This window comes from Mercenaria mercenaria, chromosome 6 (assembly GCF_021730395.1).
Source record: "Mercenaria mercenaria strain notata chromosome 6, MADL_Memer_1, whole genome shotgun sequence".
Lineage (NCBI taxonomy): Eukaryota > Metazoa > Mollusca > Bivalvia > Venerida > Veneridae > Mercenaria > Mercenaria mercenaria.
Genome location: NC_069366.1, coordinates 9,431,883 through 9,450,668, shown reverse-complemented (window position 1 = coordinate 9,450,668; position 18,786 = coordinate 9,431,883). Strand labels below are relative to the sequence as shown.

Here is an 18,786-nt window from a genome sequence, read left to right as displayed (position 1 = left end):
TTGTTTAATCTGTAAAGAACAGCTTTCTCAATAAGATTTGATAGAAATGATAAATTACTCACAGGACGATAATTGGAAAGCTCTAGTTCAAGACCTGCTTTTTTTAGCAGAGGTCTAACAACTGCTTGTTTGTATTTCACAGGGAAAACACCTTGTTGTAATGAGAGATTCATCAATTTAGTGATACTAGAGAGAAGTTCATCTACATGTGATTTCAGAATATGTGCTGGCAAAATATCTAACTCTGAAGACGTAGTATTCAATTCATTGATGAGATTTTTCACTTCATCTTGATTCAATCCAGTAAATTTGTTTAAATTTTGTATATCCTTTACTTGAGGTTCAAAGTTTTGGTATCAGTCACTTAGGGATCGACGTATTTTTTAGATGAATTATTTGACTCTCCTTGAGGCAGTGGGTTTTCAGATTTGATACCAGTTAGTTCAGATACCAATCCATACAGAGTCTTGGAATCACCTTTAGCGTTCTCTATCTTTTCACTGAGTGTGTTTCTCTTTTGACGTTTGATTTCAAACTTGTATTCATTTCTTACTTGTTTACACGACTCAAACTGATCTGTTTTACCATAACGTCTCCATGTACGCTCGGACTTTCAAACTTGTTGCTTTAGATGTTGCAATTTTTTATTTAACCACGGTTTGGATGCTCTCTGAATTATAGTTATTTCTTTTATGGGAGCGTGCGTATTCGGGACATCCTCTATTTCCGATTCAAACTCTTTCACAAACTTGTCTATATTCTGTGAATCAACGTTTATTTCACTTAGGCCGCTGGAAAATTCTGATTCGTTCAAATTTTTTAAGTTTCTAAATGGCACGCTCCTACTAGTAATAGTCTTTTTTATAACATCTAAGAGAACCTTAACAACTCAGTGATCAGATAATAATGGTCCAGGCTCACATTTCTCTACATGAACACCATTAAGTGACTCAGTTATGACTCAGTTATGACTAGATCCAAGCTTTGTCCTCCTGTATGAGTACTGAAATCAACGTGTTGTTCCAGGCCCATAACTACTAGGGAGTCCTTGAAGTTTGTAATAGAACTGTTGTCATCGTTTATATGCAAGTTGAAATCTCCCATTATAAGTAAATTGTCATAATGTGGTAAAATATTTTCGATGAAATCAAACAATTCAGCAACGAACTGGTTTCCAGTCGATAGAGCCGGGGGTCTATACACACCCACTACGTGTATGGTTAAATTTTTGAAAACGAGTTTCCAAATACCATATTCAAAGCTTCGAACAGTGCCGTGAACTACCCTTCTCATATTAATCGTGTTTCTAAAAGTGATCGCAACACCACCGCCTTTTTGGTTTTTTTTCTATTAGTTACGCTTAATTTATATCCATTCTGGTACAAGTCAAAAGTTTCAAACTGATGCTGTTTCTCGTCCGAGTACCAAGTTTCAGTCAAAAGAGCGAAATCTATTCTTTCATCCCTGAGGTATTGGCCCACACAATCATCTTTGTTCACAACAGATCTACCGTTCAGAGTAATGCAAGATACATGTTCGCGTATATTTTTGTACTGATTGCATTTCTTAGGGTATATCAAATTTTTAAAGTTGACACCATTTTGCTTAGGAATTACTTTACTTTTACCACCTCGTTTACTTATATGCGTTTTCTTCTTACAGGATAAATTGTGTAAGTTTATAATCCTATATGCCGCAGGGTCTAGTTTTCCTAATCCGCTATTGTTCGATACCGTAGATCCAATATCCAATAATTGATCTCTTGTGTAAGTATACTTTACAGGTGAACGACAGGTAATGTCTGATGTAAATTCATGAAGAAAATTATCAAAAAGTTCACTGGATGCAATCCACTGAATCACTGAAGCTAACATTCAAGAGCAAAGAAAACACGTCTGCCTCATATAGCGACAGTGTATATTTTTTGTGTGCTCGTATATATACGCGTGCACGCATATATGGACGTACACGCGTAAATATACAGGTGCACGCGTAATTATACGTGCACGTATATATACGTGTATATACGTGCACGTATATATACGTGTATATATACGTGTACACGCATATATGGACGTGAACGCGTAAATTTATACGTGTACGCGTAATTACAAGTCCACGTATATATACACGCGCACGTACATATAAGCGTGCATCTACATATTTACGCGTGCACGTATAAAAATATACAGGTAGACGTATATATTTACGCGTGCACGCATATTTTTATACGTGCACGTATATTTTGAAATATTCGCACACGCAAAGCAGACTTACGACCCAAATGGTACACCATAGACCTTCAACCCAAAAAGTACACCATAGAAAACAGAGTAATGATGGTTCTAGAAACCGACATTTTACTTTGGATGGTACATTGCAAAACAAGAGCTCTCTGTTGACAGCGCGCTCGACTATTCGAAGAATTGATGTAATATGGGTTCAAAATATAACCAGATATTTTCAGAGAAAAAAAAAGAAAAATAGATAAGACAAACAATGTACCTGTATTTGGAACTAGATAAGTCTTGCACTATATGGCAATATGTAACTTATTATCATTAATAACTACTTTCTATATCAAAAAGGGTCATGACTGAGCTAAAATTCTTGTCCTAGTTATGTAGTCTTGCCTACATATGGAGACTATGAGATAAAAAGTGGTCATAGTTCCAAAGCCATATGTCAAACAGTTTAGACAAATTATGGACTTAAGCGAAAACTGAACCAATTTGCAAGTCCAAAAAGGGCCATAATTCAGCCAAAATACTTGACAGAGTTATGTACTCTTTCCTACAAAAACAAATAATTGATAAAAGTTTCAAAGCTATATGTCAGAGAGTTTACATAAAAAATGCCCGTGTACGAAAACTGAACCAATTTTCAAGTTCAAAAAGGGCCAAAATTCAGCCAAATATCTTTGACATAGTTACATACCCTTGGCTACAGATGGAGATCATGACGATGAATAAGTGTTAAAAGTTTCAAAGCCACCTGTCAAATAGTTTTGACAAAATGTGGACTAGTATGGAAAACTTCACCAATTTCCAAGTCCAAAAAGGGCCATAATTCAGCCAAAATACTTGGCAGAGTTTTGTACCCTTGCCTACAAATAGAGACTGTTATAATAAACAAGAGTTCAAAGTTTCAAAGCCACATGTCAAACAGTTTAAACAAAACATGGACTTATACGAAAACTGAACCAATTTCCAAGTACAGAAAGAGCCATAATTCAGCCAAAATAGTTGTGAACTCTTGCCTACAGGTAGAGACTGTTATAATAAACAAGTGATAAAAGTTTAAATGCTGTATATCAAACAGTTTACAAAAAAATGTGAACTTGCACGAAAAACTTCACTAAAATATTTAAGTTAAAAGGGGCCATAATTCAGACAAAATCATTGATGGAGTTATGTACTCTTGCCTAAAACTGTACATGGTGATAGTACACAAGTGTTGAAAGTTTCAAAGTTTTATGTTAAAAGATTTTGTCAAAACGTGGACTAGTACAAAAACTTGACCAAGGTGAGACGCCGACACCGACGCTGACGCTGACGCCGCCACCGACGCCGACGTCGTGGTGAGTAGGATAGCTCTACTTATTCTTCGAATAGTCGAGCTGGAAAAGTAATTTTACGCCACTAGTGCTTTCATTAAAATCCGGAAACACTGGTAATAACTATCTGAAAGTGATGCTTTATGAGCAAAACCAAAAGAGCGTCTCCTACCTTCCTGTTAACTTCACTTGTGAGACCATACTCATGAGGCCGTGTTGCCATTGTAAATCAAAGTCTGAAATAGGAAATAATAAATTAGAAACCGGGATAATATTAATATGATTTTTGTTGGGACTATGTTTTGTTTAATATCTGTCTACACATTTGAGATGACTGCAATTCTAAATCATATTACAGAATGACTTATGTTCCTATTCCTACAAATAACTTAATTTCTGAAAAACTGTTTTGTCAAAATATTAATCTCTTTCGACATTGCGTTTTAAACAAGATGGTCATGATTGCTCTAAATCGCTCGCATGAATACATTACATAAGCAAGGGCTTTCATTTGAAATGATTCGTACGCCCACCATTACGCTTTGTCTGGACTGATAATAAAAAAGTGTCGTGTTTTGTAGTGTGTAAGTTTCAATACTAAAATATTTGTGCGCATCTATGTACTGTCTAAAGTCCATGGACGCATACCTCTGCAATACATCAACTCACCTTAAAAAGATGTCACGCACTTTATGACGAAATGTATACAAAATTTCACAGTAGTTCATTTTAAACTGTGGAAGTAGTTTGTGTTACAATCATCCATGTTCTACTAAAGTCATTCTTTGCCAAAGGTCAATAACTTTGCAATGCCTGGACAGACCATGAAAACTGTGGCATGCACATCTACACCTGTATGATATTTCCTGATATGATAGATAGGAATTTCTTCTAAAGTATCGAAGCAGTTCGCGCCACAAACTCCCAAGTAACCAGTAAACATGTGTTCAAGGGTGTGTTACTCAGCAGTCTGGACCCAACCGTGAAGAGCAATGTGCCACAAATTTCGTCATGTCTCCGGATTTTCCACTGGGATCTCCTTAAAAGTGCGGGAGTAGTTTGCACCACTAATTTCCTGCAACGGTCCGACACACCAACAAGCTAGCCAACAAACCGATCGCCATTCTCGCATACAAGGGATCTACTACGGTTCCCTTGTTGAACGTTCGACTCAGGATTTTGACGAACCGCTGATGGATGAGAATGGCCGACCGCAAGATGACTATCATACAAACGCACAGGCACGCACAGGCACGCAATCGCACGCACGCACGCACGCACACACAACATTCTTTTGTTAGGGTATACATTAAAAAACAACAAATATTTCCATCGCCGAATATAAAAGCGACGGCCTTAGCTGCTTTCAGCTCTTAAGATTATATCAATTAGATTTTTCTTCAAATTTTGCATATTTTTGAAAAGGAACAGCAATTATGTCAAAAACTGTTATTCAGTAATATGCGACCGTCAGATCATGTGTGTAATCGATATAACATTGTCTAAAATACATGCATATCCATATCTTCAAAACAGAGTTGCATAATTGCCATGACAAATGTTATACTCGTACAGTGTAACTGCATCTAGAGGCCATTCACATTACAATCATTATAAGTAATTCACAAACAAAAGTTCCGATTTGAAATAATATGAAGACGTCTGTCAAACTTCAAGAGTGATGAAAGTTCAGACGTTCGTGTACGCTAAGGGTCAAAATAATTTATACTTTCGTAATGGACGCTAAGTTCAGCTAAACTGGATGTAAACAAGAGCTGTCTGTTGACGGCGAGCTCGACTATTCGAAGAATTGATGGAAGTATGGGGTCAAAATATTACCAGAGATTTTTAAATAGATAAGAAAAACAATGTACCTGCATTTTTGGATTTGGGTAAGACTTGCACTATATGGCAATGTGTGACCATGATGGTAAGCAAGTGTTCAAAGTTTCAAAGCCATATATCAAACAGTTTAGACAAAATATGGAATGGTATGCGAAACTTAATGAATTTCTATGTCAAAAAGGGCCATAACAGAGCTAAAGTCTTGGTCCTATAGTTATTTAGTCTTGCCTACATATGTAGACTATGATAGTAAATAAGTGGTCAAAGTTTCAAAGCCATATGACAAACAGGTTAGGCAAAATATGGACCGGTATGAAAAACTTAACTGATTTCCAAGTCCAAAAAGGGTCATAATTCAGCCCAAATAGTTGACAGAGCTATGTACTCTTGCCTACAGATGGAAATCATTATGATAAACAATTGTTCAAAGTTTCAAAGCCACATGTCAAATAGGTTTGACAAAACACGGAATTGTGCAAAAATTGTACCAATTTCAAAGTCCAAAAATGGATATAATTCAGTCAAAATAGTTGAAAGAGTTATGTACTCTTGCCTACAAATAGAGACTTTTATAATAAACAAGTGATAAAAGTTTCAAAGCCATATGTCACACACTTTACACAAAATAAGAACTGGTACGAAAAACTTAACCAAGATTTGTAAGTTAAAAGGGGCCATAATCCTTGTTGCAGTTATGTACTCTTGCTTAAAACTGGACATGGTGATGGTACACAAGTGTTGAACGTTTCAAAGCTTTATCTCAAAAGACTTCGTCAAAGTATGGACTGGTCCAAAAAACTTAACCAAGGTGTGAGGCCGACGCTGTGGTGAGTAGGATAGCTCTATTTATTGTTCCTTCTCATGAGAAGGAATACTTATGGTGAACATGTCAAACTTGACTGAGCAGGTAATAGATACAAGGGTATTATCAAAGGCATCCGAATTCAGGTAGGGCGCCGCCATCTTGGACTCATGCATATTCATTACAAATAGCCGCTTGGCCAATGTGTGTTTGTACACGCATCTTTAAGTTTAGAGAAATACAACTAGACTACGTAATAACAGACCTTCAAGAAACAATAATATAGGTTAAATCATATAACTCCTAAATCTAACTTGTCATAAGGAAGAATCGAGATTATTTAAATGAATATCCATCATCTAAAATAGACTCCCGCCAAAAAATATCATCTGCTATTGTTTTGCTTGGTTTTATTCTGGCTTCCAAAGGACCGTTTTACAGATTTAATATCAACTATATTATTTTGACGTTAAGTATAAATATCAAAACATACTGTATCTATAAAGTAGTTCGAGATTTTTTCGCTTGTTTACACTCTACGCACCGTCACCGTTTTTACAACATTTCAATAACTTCCCTTGACTTTATCCAGAACTGTATAATGTATTTTTTTCACTTTATTTAGCTATAAAAAAAATTCAAACTTTGTAATTTCTTGCCTTTAGATAAGTTGTTTTATCAGAATCAAGCCGTAAACTTTTTGTAAGCATTTTTCAAACACATTAGATTGTAAGTCCCGGCTCGTATATAATCCTTTTTTCAGTTAAGTTTAATGGTCCAGTAGGGTATTATTTCGTTCTGGAGTTGGATGTATCAATAAGAGTGTTTGTCAGCACTTTTCTGTCCATGTATTGCTATCTCAAACTTCAAGCATACAAAGAGGCTAACATACGGTCAATTTCCGATTTTTGCCACTATAGGGAATGGTTTAACAGAGGATTTTCGATGCATTGATAGAATGATGGTCTTTATGATTTAATGTCCGCTGATATAACATTTAGGTAGAAGGTATTCAGTTATTATTATAAGTTAGATATATGTTTATTTGAAATAACTTAAGATGTTTTAAAATAGATCAGAATGCGCGTAAACTAACACAACACATGTTTAATACTTGTTTTATTAAGCATCTGTAACAGGATGCTAAAACAGATCCCTTAAAAAGAATATTTAATATGCGCTAGAAGGTACCTTTTGGTAAGCTAAATCTTGTTCTTCGAATAGTCGAGCTAAAAAGCATATATCGTGTTTCTTGAAAGACCTTGAGTTGCATGTTATATAATCTTAAAACAACTCCTGGCATTTCATAAGCTGTCTGGCAAAAAATAAAATTGGTGCATTTCGAATTATGAGAGTTATAAACTATGTATAACTCTAATCTGCACGTAGGAAGCGAAGGACGTCGACCAAACAACGCAAAAATATCAAATCATCGTTTATTTGAAAACTTCCTCTTAAAAAAACAACAAGAAACAATTTAAATTATAAATCATTTTTAAACACAAATTTTACCGACAACTGTTTTCATTTTCATTTTATTGCAACTGGTATATCTGTTATTTATTGAAAGTCGAGCCCACTTGCGGTTTGCGATGAGCTCTGTTGAGCCGTCTATGTTAGAGAGAGAATATACAATGCGGTTTGCGATGAGCTCTGTTGAGCCGTCTATGTTAGAGAGAGAATATACAATACGAGTGAAAAAATCGGTCGAATATGATATATTCGATCGAAAATAGCACGCGCATGAAACGTGTATGATACATAATATTTGATGTATAAATTTGACTTAGGTTTTCATAGGCACACCATGACGAATATCTCACATGCAAAAATGGGCAAAGAAAAACGAAATTTGTAACGAATACATCACATTTTCATCAATTTGGAAAAAAACGTTATTTTTAAAAACAATCAAATTTTATTGACACATCTCTGTTATGCCACATAGATTCTGCTAATGCTAGATTCACACGGCCGACCAAGTCGACCCGATCGTTCAAAACCATTGTTCGGGAACTGGACTATCCCGCTCGGGTGTGTGGTCGAGATGAGCAGTCTTATGTCTTTAATTTGTATAAATGTTTGATCAATTACCGATCGAGGGGTTCGGAAAGTTATCGGCTGCGTTCGTGCGGCCGTCGGTTGGCGGTCGAGTTAACATTGACAAGAAATTTGGAAATGTTCGGTAACAGATCGAGCTCGATTGGCAAGAGGTCGGAATGTTGGTTATAGGTCTACTTTGATCGCCAATGCTCGGACTTTTTATCCGATATTTTTGAAATGTAAAAAATCGAGTAGCGGTCGGTTGGCAAGGGTTCGTGCAGAAATAGTGAAAAGATCATGAAGCAATCGACTATTGATCGTTTAGAAACTGTCTTGATCGGGAAAAAATCGAAAAACGATACTCAATTGCTGTACGAAATCGCAACCCTATCGATGCCATCTGCTGTCCAGATTAGTTCAAACTACCACTACACCACCACTACCACTACCACCACCACTACTATTACTACCATTACCACCACTATTACTACCGCTACCACCACCACAACCATTAGTACTACCACTACAACCACCACCATTACTACCACCACTACCACCACCACTACCACTACCACCACCACTACTATTACTACCATTACCACCACTACCACTACCACCACCACTACTATTACTACCATTACCACCACTACTACTACCGCTACAACCACCACAACCATTAGCACTACCACTACAACCACCACCATTACTACCACCACTACCACTACTAACACCACCACTACTACCGCTACCATCACCACAACCATTACTACCAATACAACCACCACCATCACTACCAGTACTACAACTACCACCACCACTACTACTACCACTACCACCACCACTACCACTACTATTACTAACACCACCACTACTACCACTACCACTACTGTTACTAACACCACCACTAGTACCACTAACACCACCACTACCGCTACCACCACCATTACTAATACTACAACCACCACTACCAATACTACCACTACCACCACCTGAAATTACCACTACCACCACCACTATCACTACCACCACCACTACCACTTCTAATACGAACACCACCACTACTACCATTAACACCACCACTACCACCACAACCACTACTTCCACTACCACCACACCACCACTACTACTACTACCACCACAACTACCACTACTTCCACTACCACCACTTCTACTACCACTACTTCCACTACCACCACTTCTACTACAACTAACACCACCACAACCACTACTACTACTACCACCACCACTACTACCACTACCACCATCACCACTATTACTACTACCTCCGCCACCACCACTACTACCACCATCGCTACCACTTCCACAACCACTACTACAACTACCACCACCATTACCACTACCACTACCACCACCACTTCTACTACTACTACCACCACCACCACTACCACTACCACTACTACCACTACCACCACCACCACCACAACTACTACTACCCTTTGAAAAGGCCTAGGCTGTAATTTGCGGAGATCCGAAATGTGTGGCCATAACAATATATTTATTTCAAAGATCAACTTAAACACAGAGTAAACTTGAATATTTGCACGGCCAGATCCTGCGGGGGTCCATGGGCGGATGGGTTCCGATTCCTTTCCTGGAATGAGTTTAACTAAAGTGTAATTTGTAGTTTCATGCACTTTTATATCACAACGTATGTGACATTGCCATAGGAGACAGGCTCCTATCTCAAAGGTGAAGGTTACACTAAGGGGTCAAAAGTCATGTCGGATCTTTTTGGTGTTATGACTTTAACTTATATGGAGCTTTGTTAATGTTCGAGATATTGAGGCGATGTCTCAGCAAAAAGCGGGCTCGACACGAACGTTCTAGTTGAATAAAGAGGTTGGTGTAAAAAATATTTTTCTCATATTTATGAAGGGGGCCTACCTTACATGAAATGTTTATAGTACTAAAGGCTACGTTTTCAGCAACTACAATAACAAATCAAGGGCAAAAGTGAAGCACATATCACTTAACTCAAGATAAATAGCACCAAGCGGTAAAATTTATTGCAGGAAATTTTGACAGCAACACTGGCTTATTTGTTTTGGCGGATATGCCAGGGAAAGGCAATTGTTATTTTTTAAACCAATATAAACATTTTGTTTATGCTAGAGAACGTCTAATACATTAATAGAAGTTTTAGTAACTACTTTGTCTGCTTTCGAACGCCTCGGTCGGTATAAATACCGCCTGTCATACTTTTTATCTATATTTTTTTTTACGTTTGAGGCCCCAAAGGGTAACCCCGTTTATTCTCCCCGTCACATGGTTAGACATCAAGAATTACGCGTGCATGCGTAAAATTATACGTCCAGGTATATATTTACGTGTAAACTTGTAAGTATATAGGTACACGCGTTTTATGTGCGACTAGAATGTGCGTGAACGCGTAAATATATACGTCAACGTGTATATTTTCATACGCGCACGCGTAAATATGTAGGTGCACGCATATATGGACGTGCAAGCGTAAATTTATACGTGCAGGCGTAACAAGTATACGGATATTATACACGTGCACGTCTATATAAACGTGCACTTCTAATTAAGCGTGCGTGTATAAAAATATATACATGTGTACGTGGACGTATATTTTGAAATGCGCGCGAACGTAAAGCAGACTTTCGACCCAAATGGTACACCATATTAATACCCAATCAATACAATCACCATGTACTGCTAAGGTAGCAGGGTACACTTAGATTCGAAAATTGCACTTCCCTAATGAGCAGAATCAGGGTGGCCATTTAATAAATTGCGTACATGTTTTGTGCTTTTAATTAATGGCAAGATCAGGACTCTCATACAAGAATAAAGAATATTCCATTAAAAATAGCATGCCAAAATCATCGATTTTGCACTTTTTGAACAGCCTGCTGCAGGAACAATGCCCAATTTTATTGCATTTCTCAATTTAATAGTCTCTACTGAACTGCAGGATATAAACGGAATGGGGGCCCATCCAGCTCGTTTTTTTCACAAAATAGCGAATCAATCAACAAGCACGGAACCCTTCCGTGATTTGAAATTCCCGCGCCAAGATGACTCACCGATTGATACAAAGCTAGCTGCAGTTAGTTTTACAACTTACATCAGAATTTTACATGTATCAGCTGTTTAAATCTTCTAAAGAATTAACAATCATTATATTTCACCTTAATTTACAGACATCCAAAATCACGAACTTCTAATTATAACAAATATTGAGGGGGCCAAAATTCGAAGTGTACCCTGCTACCTTAATATACTTACCTTTTACCTTTTTATAATGTTGTACGAACGATTAGGGACTAACTTTTGTTCTCTAACTGATTTTTCTATCAAAATCGCCTAATTTTAATTGTTGCAATTGGTTTTTGTGTGCCTTTGATTTAACGTTCGTTCATTATATACTGTCGCTAAAACCAATGAGAGATGTTGTACTTTCAGTTTGCCTTATGAAGAGACTCGAGTAATTTATTTGTATGCTTTTTAAAAGGATGTTTCTACTATAGATTGATTTATATATTTGAAAAGCTGATATTATTCATTACTTTCTAAACAAAAAGTGGGACGGACGAAAGTACTATATGATAAATACGCTGAAGGCAATTTATCTAAGCTTAACTAGACATAATGACGCAGAGTGCGTGTGACATTTGAAGCGATAACAAAAATATCCTACTCGAGTGCATAGTGTTTATTTACACACGAGAATAACTAAACTATGTATATGACTGATACAGGTTTTAGTGTGTTGCAAAATACTTAATAAATAGTGCGTATGAATCGTTGAGCATCAAGTTTTAACATTATAAAATCACTATTGTTCGGAAACTGGATTTTATCAGGCAATTCAGACTGAGAAGTTTAGCAGCATGGGTACTTTTTACTGTAGCTGGTCTACGATTGAAGGTTTCGGCTGAAATATCAAACTGTAAGTATATTTCAGTTTTAAACATACTTTATAGTAATACCAATTTACATGTACATCATATTTCTTCAAAAACTTTCGAGTAACGCATACCTATCAGCCATCAAATTAACATCACCGCCAGCGTATCATGCGAGGCCACATACGGTGTGCATCGCCTCTCTAGATATTACTGACATGTTATTCCGTTGTCGTTCTTTAAATCAAATTTTGTTAGGACTCGTAAATGGCCTTTGCTACTTTTTTTCAGATGCTATGGAGGATGAGTGTGGAAGATTAATCAATTTTGCCAAATTACAGATCTACAGTGCGGAAGTTACATTTTTAAGAAGTCCATCATTGTTTGGCAGTCGGTCATGCGACCTTGCATTAAGCAGCGGGAACTGGTGGGTGGAGGAGGTCTCGTGGAACCAAATTTTATTTCAATTTTTAGGTAAGTATTATTCGCTATGATGCTTTAGTGATAGTTATGAGATGAATTCCTTATTAACCTTTAGCCTGCTGGTGGCAAGTGATTTTACTTTTACGACCGGTGCAAACCATGCAAGATCAGCCTGCACCACCGTGCAGTCTGATCTTGGTCTGCACTGTTCGCTGTTCAGTCAGTAAATTTTCAGTAAATACCCCTTCAAATGATAAATGGTACTGCCCAAACTGAATGATGGACCAGTCCATTATAGAAATTTAGCAGGCTAAAGGTTAATTAAGGTAATGGACCCGTAGTGAACTTCGGCAAATTACGTCAGATTACGTATTCTCCTGGTACTATTTCGGAATTCTCCGGCTGCTAATGTAATCATACGAATATCTAGCCGGAGATAGCCGAAATCACGTACGGAAAATACGCCATCTTACGGAAATTGCCGAATGCCATTATGTGTCCACTACCTTTAAACAGACGCTTATGTGCGTCATTATTTTAAGTCATTATTTGACTGATATATTGATAATATTGATTATGTTTGAAATGGAATACTCCAGGGACTAATGTTGACTCTTCTCCATTACTTATTTTACCTGTTTATATATGACCTAGTGTAACAGTTCAACCATTTTAAAAATAGTATTTATTACAAGTTATTAAATTAGTTACAAATAGTTGTGATATATGATTTTCATGCATGAAGACGACTGGTGATCATATATTTGTATGAATAACTACTGCATTCATTTGATCACTGTATTTGGTTGTTCGTTTTTTTTTTTTTTTTTTTTTTTTTTGTTTTTTTTTTGTTGTTTTTTTTTTTGCAACGGTATTGCAGTTGTTATGTGTTATGCCATTCATTTAATAATATAATATAATATAATATAGAATGCTCCTTTGCACAGCTTCTTTGACATTTGTGTATATCTATGTCTGTATACTGGACTGGTTCTGTTGATAAGACAGTCACATAGGCTAATCGCTCCGCTAACGGGCAAAGGTTACCAGAGAACAGCCCAGTAGGGTTTGAAAATAAGTAACTGATTTTTAAAAGTTTCCTTTCATTTCTTACAGATTTTCAGAATCATGGAGACTCGTGTGTTTCCCTGAGACAAAGTACAGATAAAATCGACTGGGATACATCAAATAAAAAGATAAATGGTAACTACCAATTTTCTGCAGTATATAACTTATTCCGCTTTCCTTTCTCTATATCGTATTGCCGCTCCACACCTATGTCACGCCCCCACCCGCCCCCGCCCCCCCACCCCCACCCACAAAAAAAATACAGACATATAGACATACCCGTACAACTACAAGCCACAAAGTGTACAGTGTTTTAGCATGATATTATATACACATGGCAAACAGCACAGAGAACATTAGCAGATTAAGGGTAATTACGAAAATTAACTTGTCATACATCGTGGGTTGCTGAGATTAACACCTCCAGACTTTTAGCTCGACAATTCGAACAATAAAGAGAGATATTGTACTCGCCCTAGCGTTTGCGTCGCTGTTGCATCCAGATTTATTTTTATCGCAAGCCTCTCATTTTCACAATATCTTCCTAACCCTTATCATGCTAGGCACGACTGATTCTGCCTTTGCGACCAGTGTAGATCATGATCAGCCTGCACATCCGTGCAATCTGGTCATGATCTGCACTGTTCGCCATTCAGTCAGTATATTTTTGGTAAGCATCATTTTAACAGTTAAGGGTTAGGTTTCCTAAAAGTCAAGGTCACTCGGGTACAATTGTTCTAGTGTTACATCGAATACATACGAATTGTAATGTCTTTAAAATGTTTTAACCAAGTATTAACATTTACCATGGGCGGCTCTTTCCGCGTGGTTGTGTGTACGTGCGTGCTTATGTATTAGTCGCCACCGGTAGCCCATTTGGGCGACTCTCCAGAAGACCGTTGGAGGATAGTGAAAGATACAGAAGACGCTCCGATTCCAGAAACCTCCCAGTTGCTTTAGCGTGCAAGGTGTAAAACACCAATACGCATGACTGTTATCCGAATGATAACCGATGAAAAACATGAAACAGTAATCAATATCCTTAAAACCAGGAAGTCGTTACTTGATGTACATTTTAACGATGTATACTTTATTTCTGTTTATAGGGCTTAAGAATTCATACTGTGGAAGCGAGAAGCCGCCCCTGAATCAACCATTTAAAACAGAAAAGTACCACTCACTGGTTATCAAATTCGATGCCGCAAACTACAAGGATGATGCGTCCATTTCCTTTAAACTTGTTGCTAATGTTTTACATTCTGATGGTAAGGACACATAATGACAATGGTTAATTGAATTGTTGATGAACTAGCTCTGATTCTGGTGATGATGTAGATCATAGATCAGGAGCTTCCTGTAAAATACACTGTTTCCTGAAAATAAATGTAAGGCTATCAGTTAATTAAATCTAGACAGATCAGTCAAAAAGGATCGACACGCCCACGTTAAATTTCGCCCTACTATAAGAATATAGCTCCTGCTTTAAAATATCCTTAAATCCAGTGATAAACCACAGCTTAGATCCTTACAGTCAGAAAAATGAACTTAAGCTATGCTTTATTGAGGTCTTTTTTGAAATTTTATGGCGCCATTTTGTTGATGGTGTCAGATCGCGCTTGCAATCGCGCGGAAATTGGTGCCCTCGATATTATTATAACAATATTGTTTGTCCGCAAAAAAAACAAACTCTTTTACATAATTTCAAAATCTTTTCAGGGAAATGCAGTTATTACGAGTGTGACAATGGTAACTGTATCCCGACAGAATTGAAATGCAGTCAACACAATCCTTGCGGTGATAACTCGGAATGCCGTCCCGACGGAATTTCTGTAAAGACTGTTATTTTTATTGTGATTGGAGTTATCGCGGGACTGGTTTTAGCCTTTCTATTTGTGAAATATTTCAGATGTAGCAAACTTTGTAAAACGGATGACAATGAATCCGTCGGCGAAGGGGATGGGGTAATTATGTTATTTTTATACCTTGATATAGTTTATCGTATACAATTGATCGTAACGCCCTAAAATTTATGGTAAAATAGAATGTGCCGCTGTATTTCAGAGAAGTACGGTCATGTCACAAAAAAATACAATGTAATTTTCAGAAGTATCCAAGCTTCATATTTTGTACGATTACAGGAATCAAGAATTTAATTAAAAGATTCACATTTCTTCTAATTTGAAAATGTTATTGTTGGCAATAACAGGTTACAAATATAATGTCTTCCTCTTGTGTATACAACACTGTCACGAATACCATATCTGTATAGGTCTTTAAATGCGTATTCATAATATCATAATGCTTAAGCTAGTTTAAGTATGTGTAATGTATGTTTGTATATGTGGCATATGCTTCAATAGAAGTAAGTATTTGGATGACCTCTGTTTTTACAAATTGTTAAGTAACTAGCCATCAATGTAATCTATGTGCAATAAATTAAGGTTGTGTTTAATTTACAGCTGGCAGATTTGCAGGGTGGGGAGGGAAGAGGAACAGCTGAACCTAGTGCCCCACACTTACATCCTCAAACTGGAGTGGATGTTAATGGAACAAATGATGACATAGAACAAACAGATATGCTTCATGACTCTATGTTACCTCCTCCATCTTATGAAGAGGTCATGAGACAAGAAAAATAACTCCTGTAATATTGGCTGGCTGACCTGTCATCTACAAAGACTTAACACCTTATCATATATCATTCCTAAATTTTCATTTATAGTCAACCTCCGGGCAGAATTGCAGAATAAAATCAAAACGAATATCACTCTAAGTCACGTGGAATAACTGCTCTGATGACTTAAAACGCTCTTAAGTTTATATCGACAGACGTGTTAAGAAAAGTTAATTGCTTAGCTCGGTGTTATTATATTTTCTGGAGTCTATTCAAGGTAATTGTACACGGGCGTGATACGAAAACGCAACTATGTATGTATTGGGATATATCACGGAAATGTTTTAAATGACAGTCATAAATTATGTATCAATTTAATCAGTGACATACTATAAATGCATGTTTATTCAACATCAGTCAAACTTGTTTCTTTCAATCTATGATTGTTTTCTGAAATGGGTCTTGGCAGTTACAATAATTACTTAAATAACTATGGACATTTTATCTAAGTAGGTAAGTTCTGTAGAAGACCAACTGGGATTAAAAATAAATTTGAAAAAAAGTGTTGAAAAAACACATTAGTCACAGAAGCAAGACTTAGAAAACTATAAGTATGCGAATATGCAGACAAGCGAGTCGCGCTATGTTTGACAGACGCCTTTGTAGTTTGTAAAAGAATCTTGTCAGTTTTTTTAATCTAATATTTTAGGCCTTTATACTATTGTCAATTTCCATCAGTTACTTGATCTCAGCTGACTTTATATTCACTTAATCTATCTACTTACAACAATGCTGTAGCAACATCACACAGATACAGATATTTGGGTCATGCGTTTGATGGTTGAGGAAGATCCCATGTGCCCCTTCGAGCGTTATTTCAGGCTCGGACGGGCACTTGGGTAGAACCACTCCAGAATATTTATATCAACAATACATCATTACTGTGTATTTTCTGTTCGGGTGTTTGTCATAGCGTTAATGCGCATTTCAAATACTTTTCTAGTTTTGTACAAACATCTTGAGATGTATGTCAGATTTACTTTTTAGCATGATTTGTCATATTTTTTTTATTACTTATTAATTTGTATGATTTCTACGTTACTTAAAAGTTATGTAATTGGCCTTTTTTCAATAAAATATTATAATGTTTTATGGCTGGATTTATTTGGTAAATGTCCATAAAGTGGCGCTGCAACATTAATGAGGTCACTATTAAGGTATCTTGTTTGAATATAGGGCGTGTCTGATTTCATCCATTGCAGTTCATTTTGTAATATTTGCGCACCAGAGGGTTGTGCAAAAACCACAATGGAAGTATTGGTTTATCCCCTTTGTTACTTACAAGAAACCACTGTTTCTATTTAATAATCTGTAAAATAAGATGTATAAGCCTTGGTGAAAATAATGTCCAAATAGTAAACTAGTTTTAATAGGCTTTGGACAATGCACACACGACTAGTAAACCCAAGCAGCTCCACCGTCAAATAGCTGGGATAAAGACTGGAGCTATCGACATTTCCTGGTAAAGTTATCACCGGTGATGGAACTTATTTTGAAAATCAAAGAATGTACATATTATATTTATATAGCTCTCTTTTCATGACAAACGTGTTCAATAGACATACAAAGGAAGCCACACAGGGTGCCAAATTCCTCCTCTACCAGTACAGACACAGAGCGATCTGACCTGATACAGAGCGAGAGAAAGCCCTCAGAACAGATAAAGTGAAATCCATTAGATACAGGCATGTTCGACTAACTTATCCCTAGCTTTTTTTTGCGAAAAGACAATCTGGCAGTTTAACGTATGGATACATCCGAAGCCGTCTTTCCTTAAAAGAACCTGCATGTACGGACCTCTAAGTTTGATGGGAGACACTCAAGAGTTTCACAGAAATCTCCAGTGCGTAGACTGGGATTTGAACCCCATACCTCTTGATTTACAGTCAAGAGTGTTACCACTAGAACACCGGGCCACCTATAAGTTTTGAGTAAGAAGAACACTTTTACTACAGGTTGACTCCTCACCGCTGTATATTTGAAATCTGCCTTAGGATGTACAGTGAACTCTGGTCATAATGATCTTCTTTGGACCAGTAGAATGTGTTCTATATCCGTAGTTTGTTATAAACGTACAGCGAACAAAGTCCTTATAAAATACATTTTAAAAGCAAACTTATTTACGTTACAAACTGATCGAACGTGCACTGAATTTCAATTTTCTTTTTCAAGTGTAATAATAGAATGTAGCTTTTCTGGTTCACTTATGATTCGTTTGTTTGATTGTTTATTCTGTAATAAATTTGAACAAGTGAAAAATTACAAACTTACACCAATTTCTAGAATGTTTAAAATTCATAACTTACGTTTTACATTTCACGCCTTAAAACTTTTGAATGGGACAATTAGGATGCATAACATGGCATTCAGTGATATGTTTTATAATTGTGTGAAATTTGCATCAAAGATATGCTCCACGAAACGCGCAAAAGATTAAATAAGTCAAGCTTTTATGGTTCCACTACATATGTTTTATATAAAT

At 36.7% G+C, this 18,786-nt stretch overlaps 2 protein-coding genes across 2 annotated transcripts; one reads left to right on the top strand and one right to left on the bottom strand.

The window, feature by feature from the left end:
* Positions 1-8,663: 8,663 nt before the first annotated feature.
* On the bottom strand, positions 8,664-12,284 carry LOC123550688 (loricrin-like). The gene is made up of 3 exons (XM_053546619.1): positions 12,274-12,284; positions 9,298-9,609; positions 8,664-9,012 (listed from the first exon to the last, which is right to left on the bottom strand). Exons 1-3 carry the CDS (start codon positions 12,282-12,284, stop codon positions 8,664-8,666), a joined length of 672 nt encoding a protein of 223 aa, XP_053402594.1.
* On the top strand, positions 11,730-17,393 carry LOC123549703 (uncharacterized). Its single transcript, XM_045338014.2, has 6 exons — positions 11,730-12,183; positions 12,431-12,613; positions 13,679-13,765; positions 14,737-14,895; positions 15,347-15,591; positions 16,090-17,393. Exons 2-6 carry the CDS (start codon positions 12,436-12,438, stop codon positions 16,267-16,269), a joined length of 849 nt encoding a protein of 282 aa, XP_045193949.1. The 5' UTR covers positions 11,730-12,183; positions 12,431-12,435; the 3' UTR covers positions 16,270-17,393.
* The last annotated feature ends 1,393 nt before the right edge of the window (positions 17,394-18,786 follow it).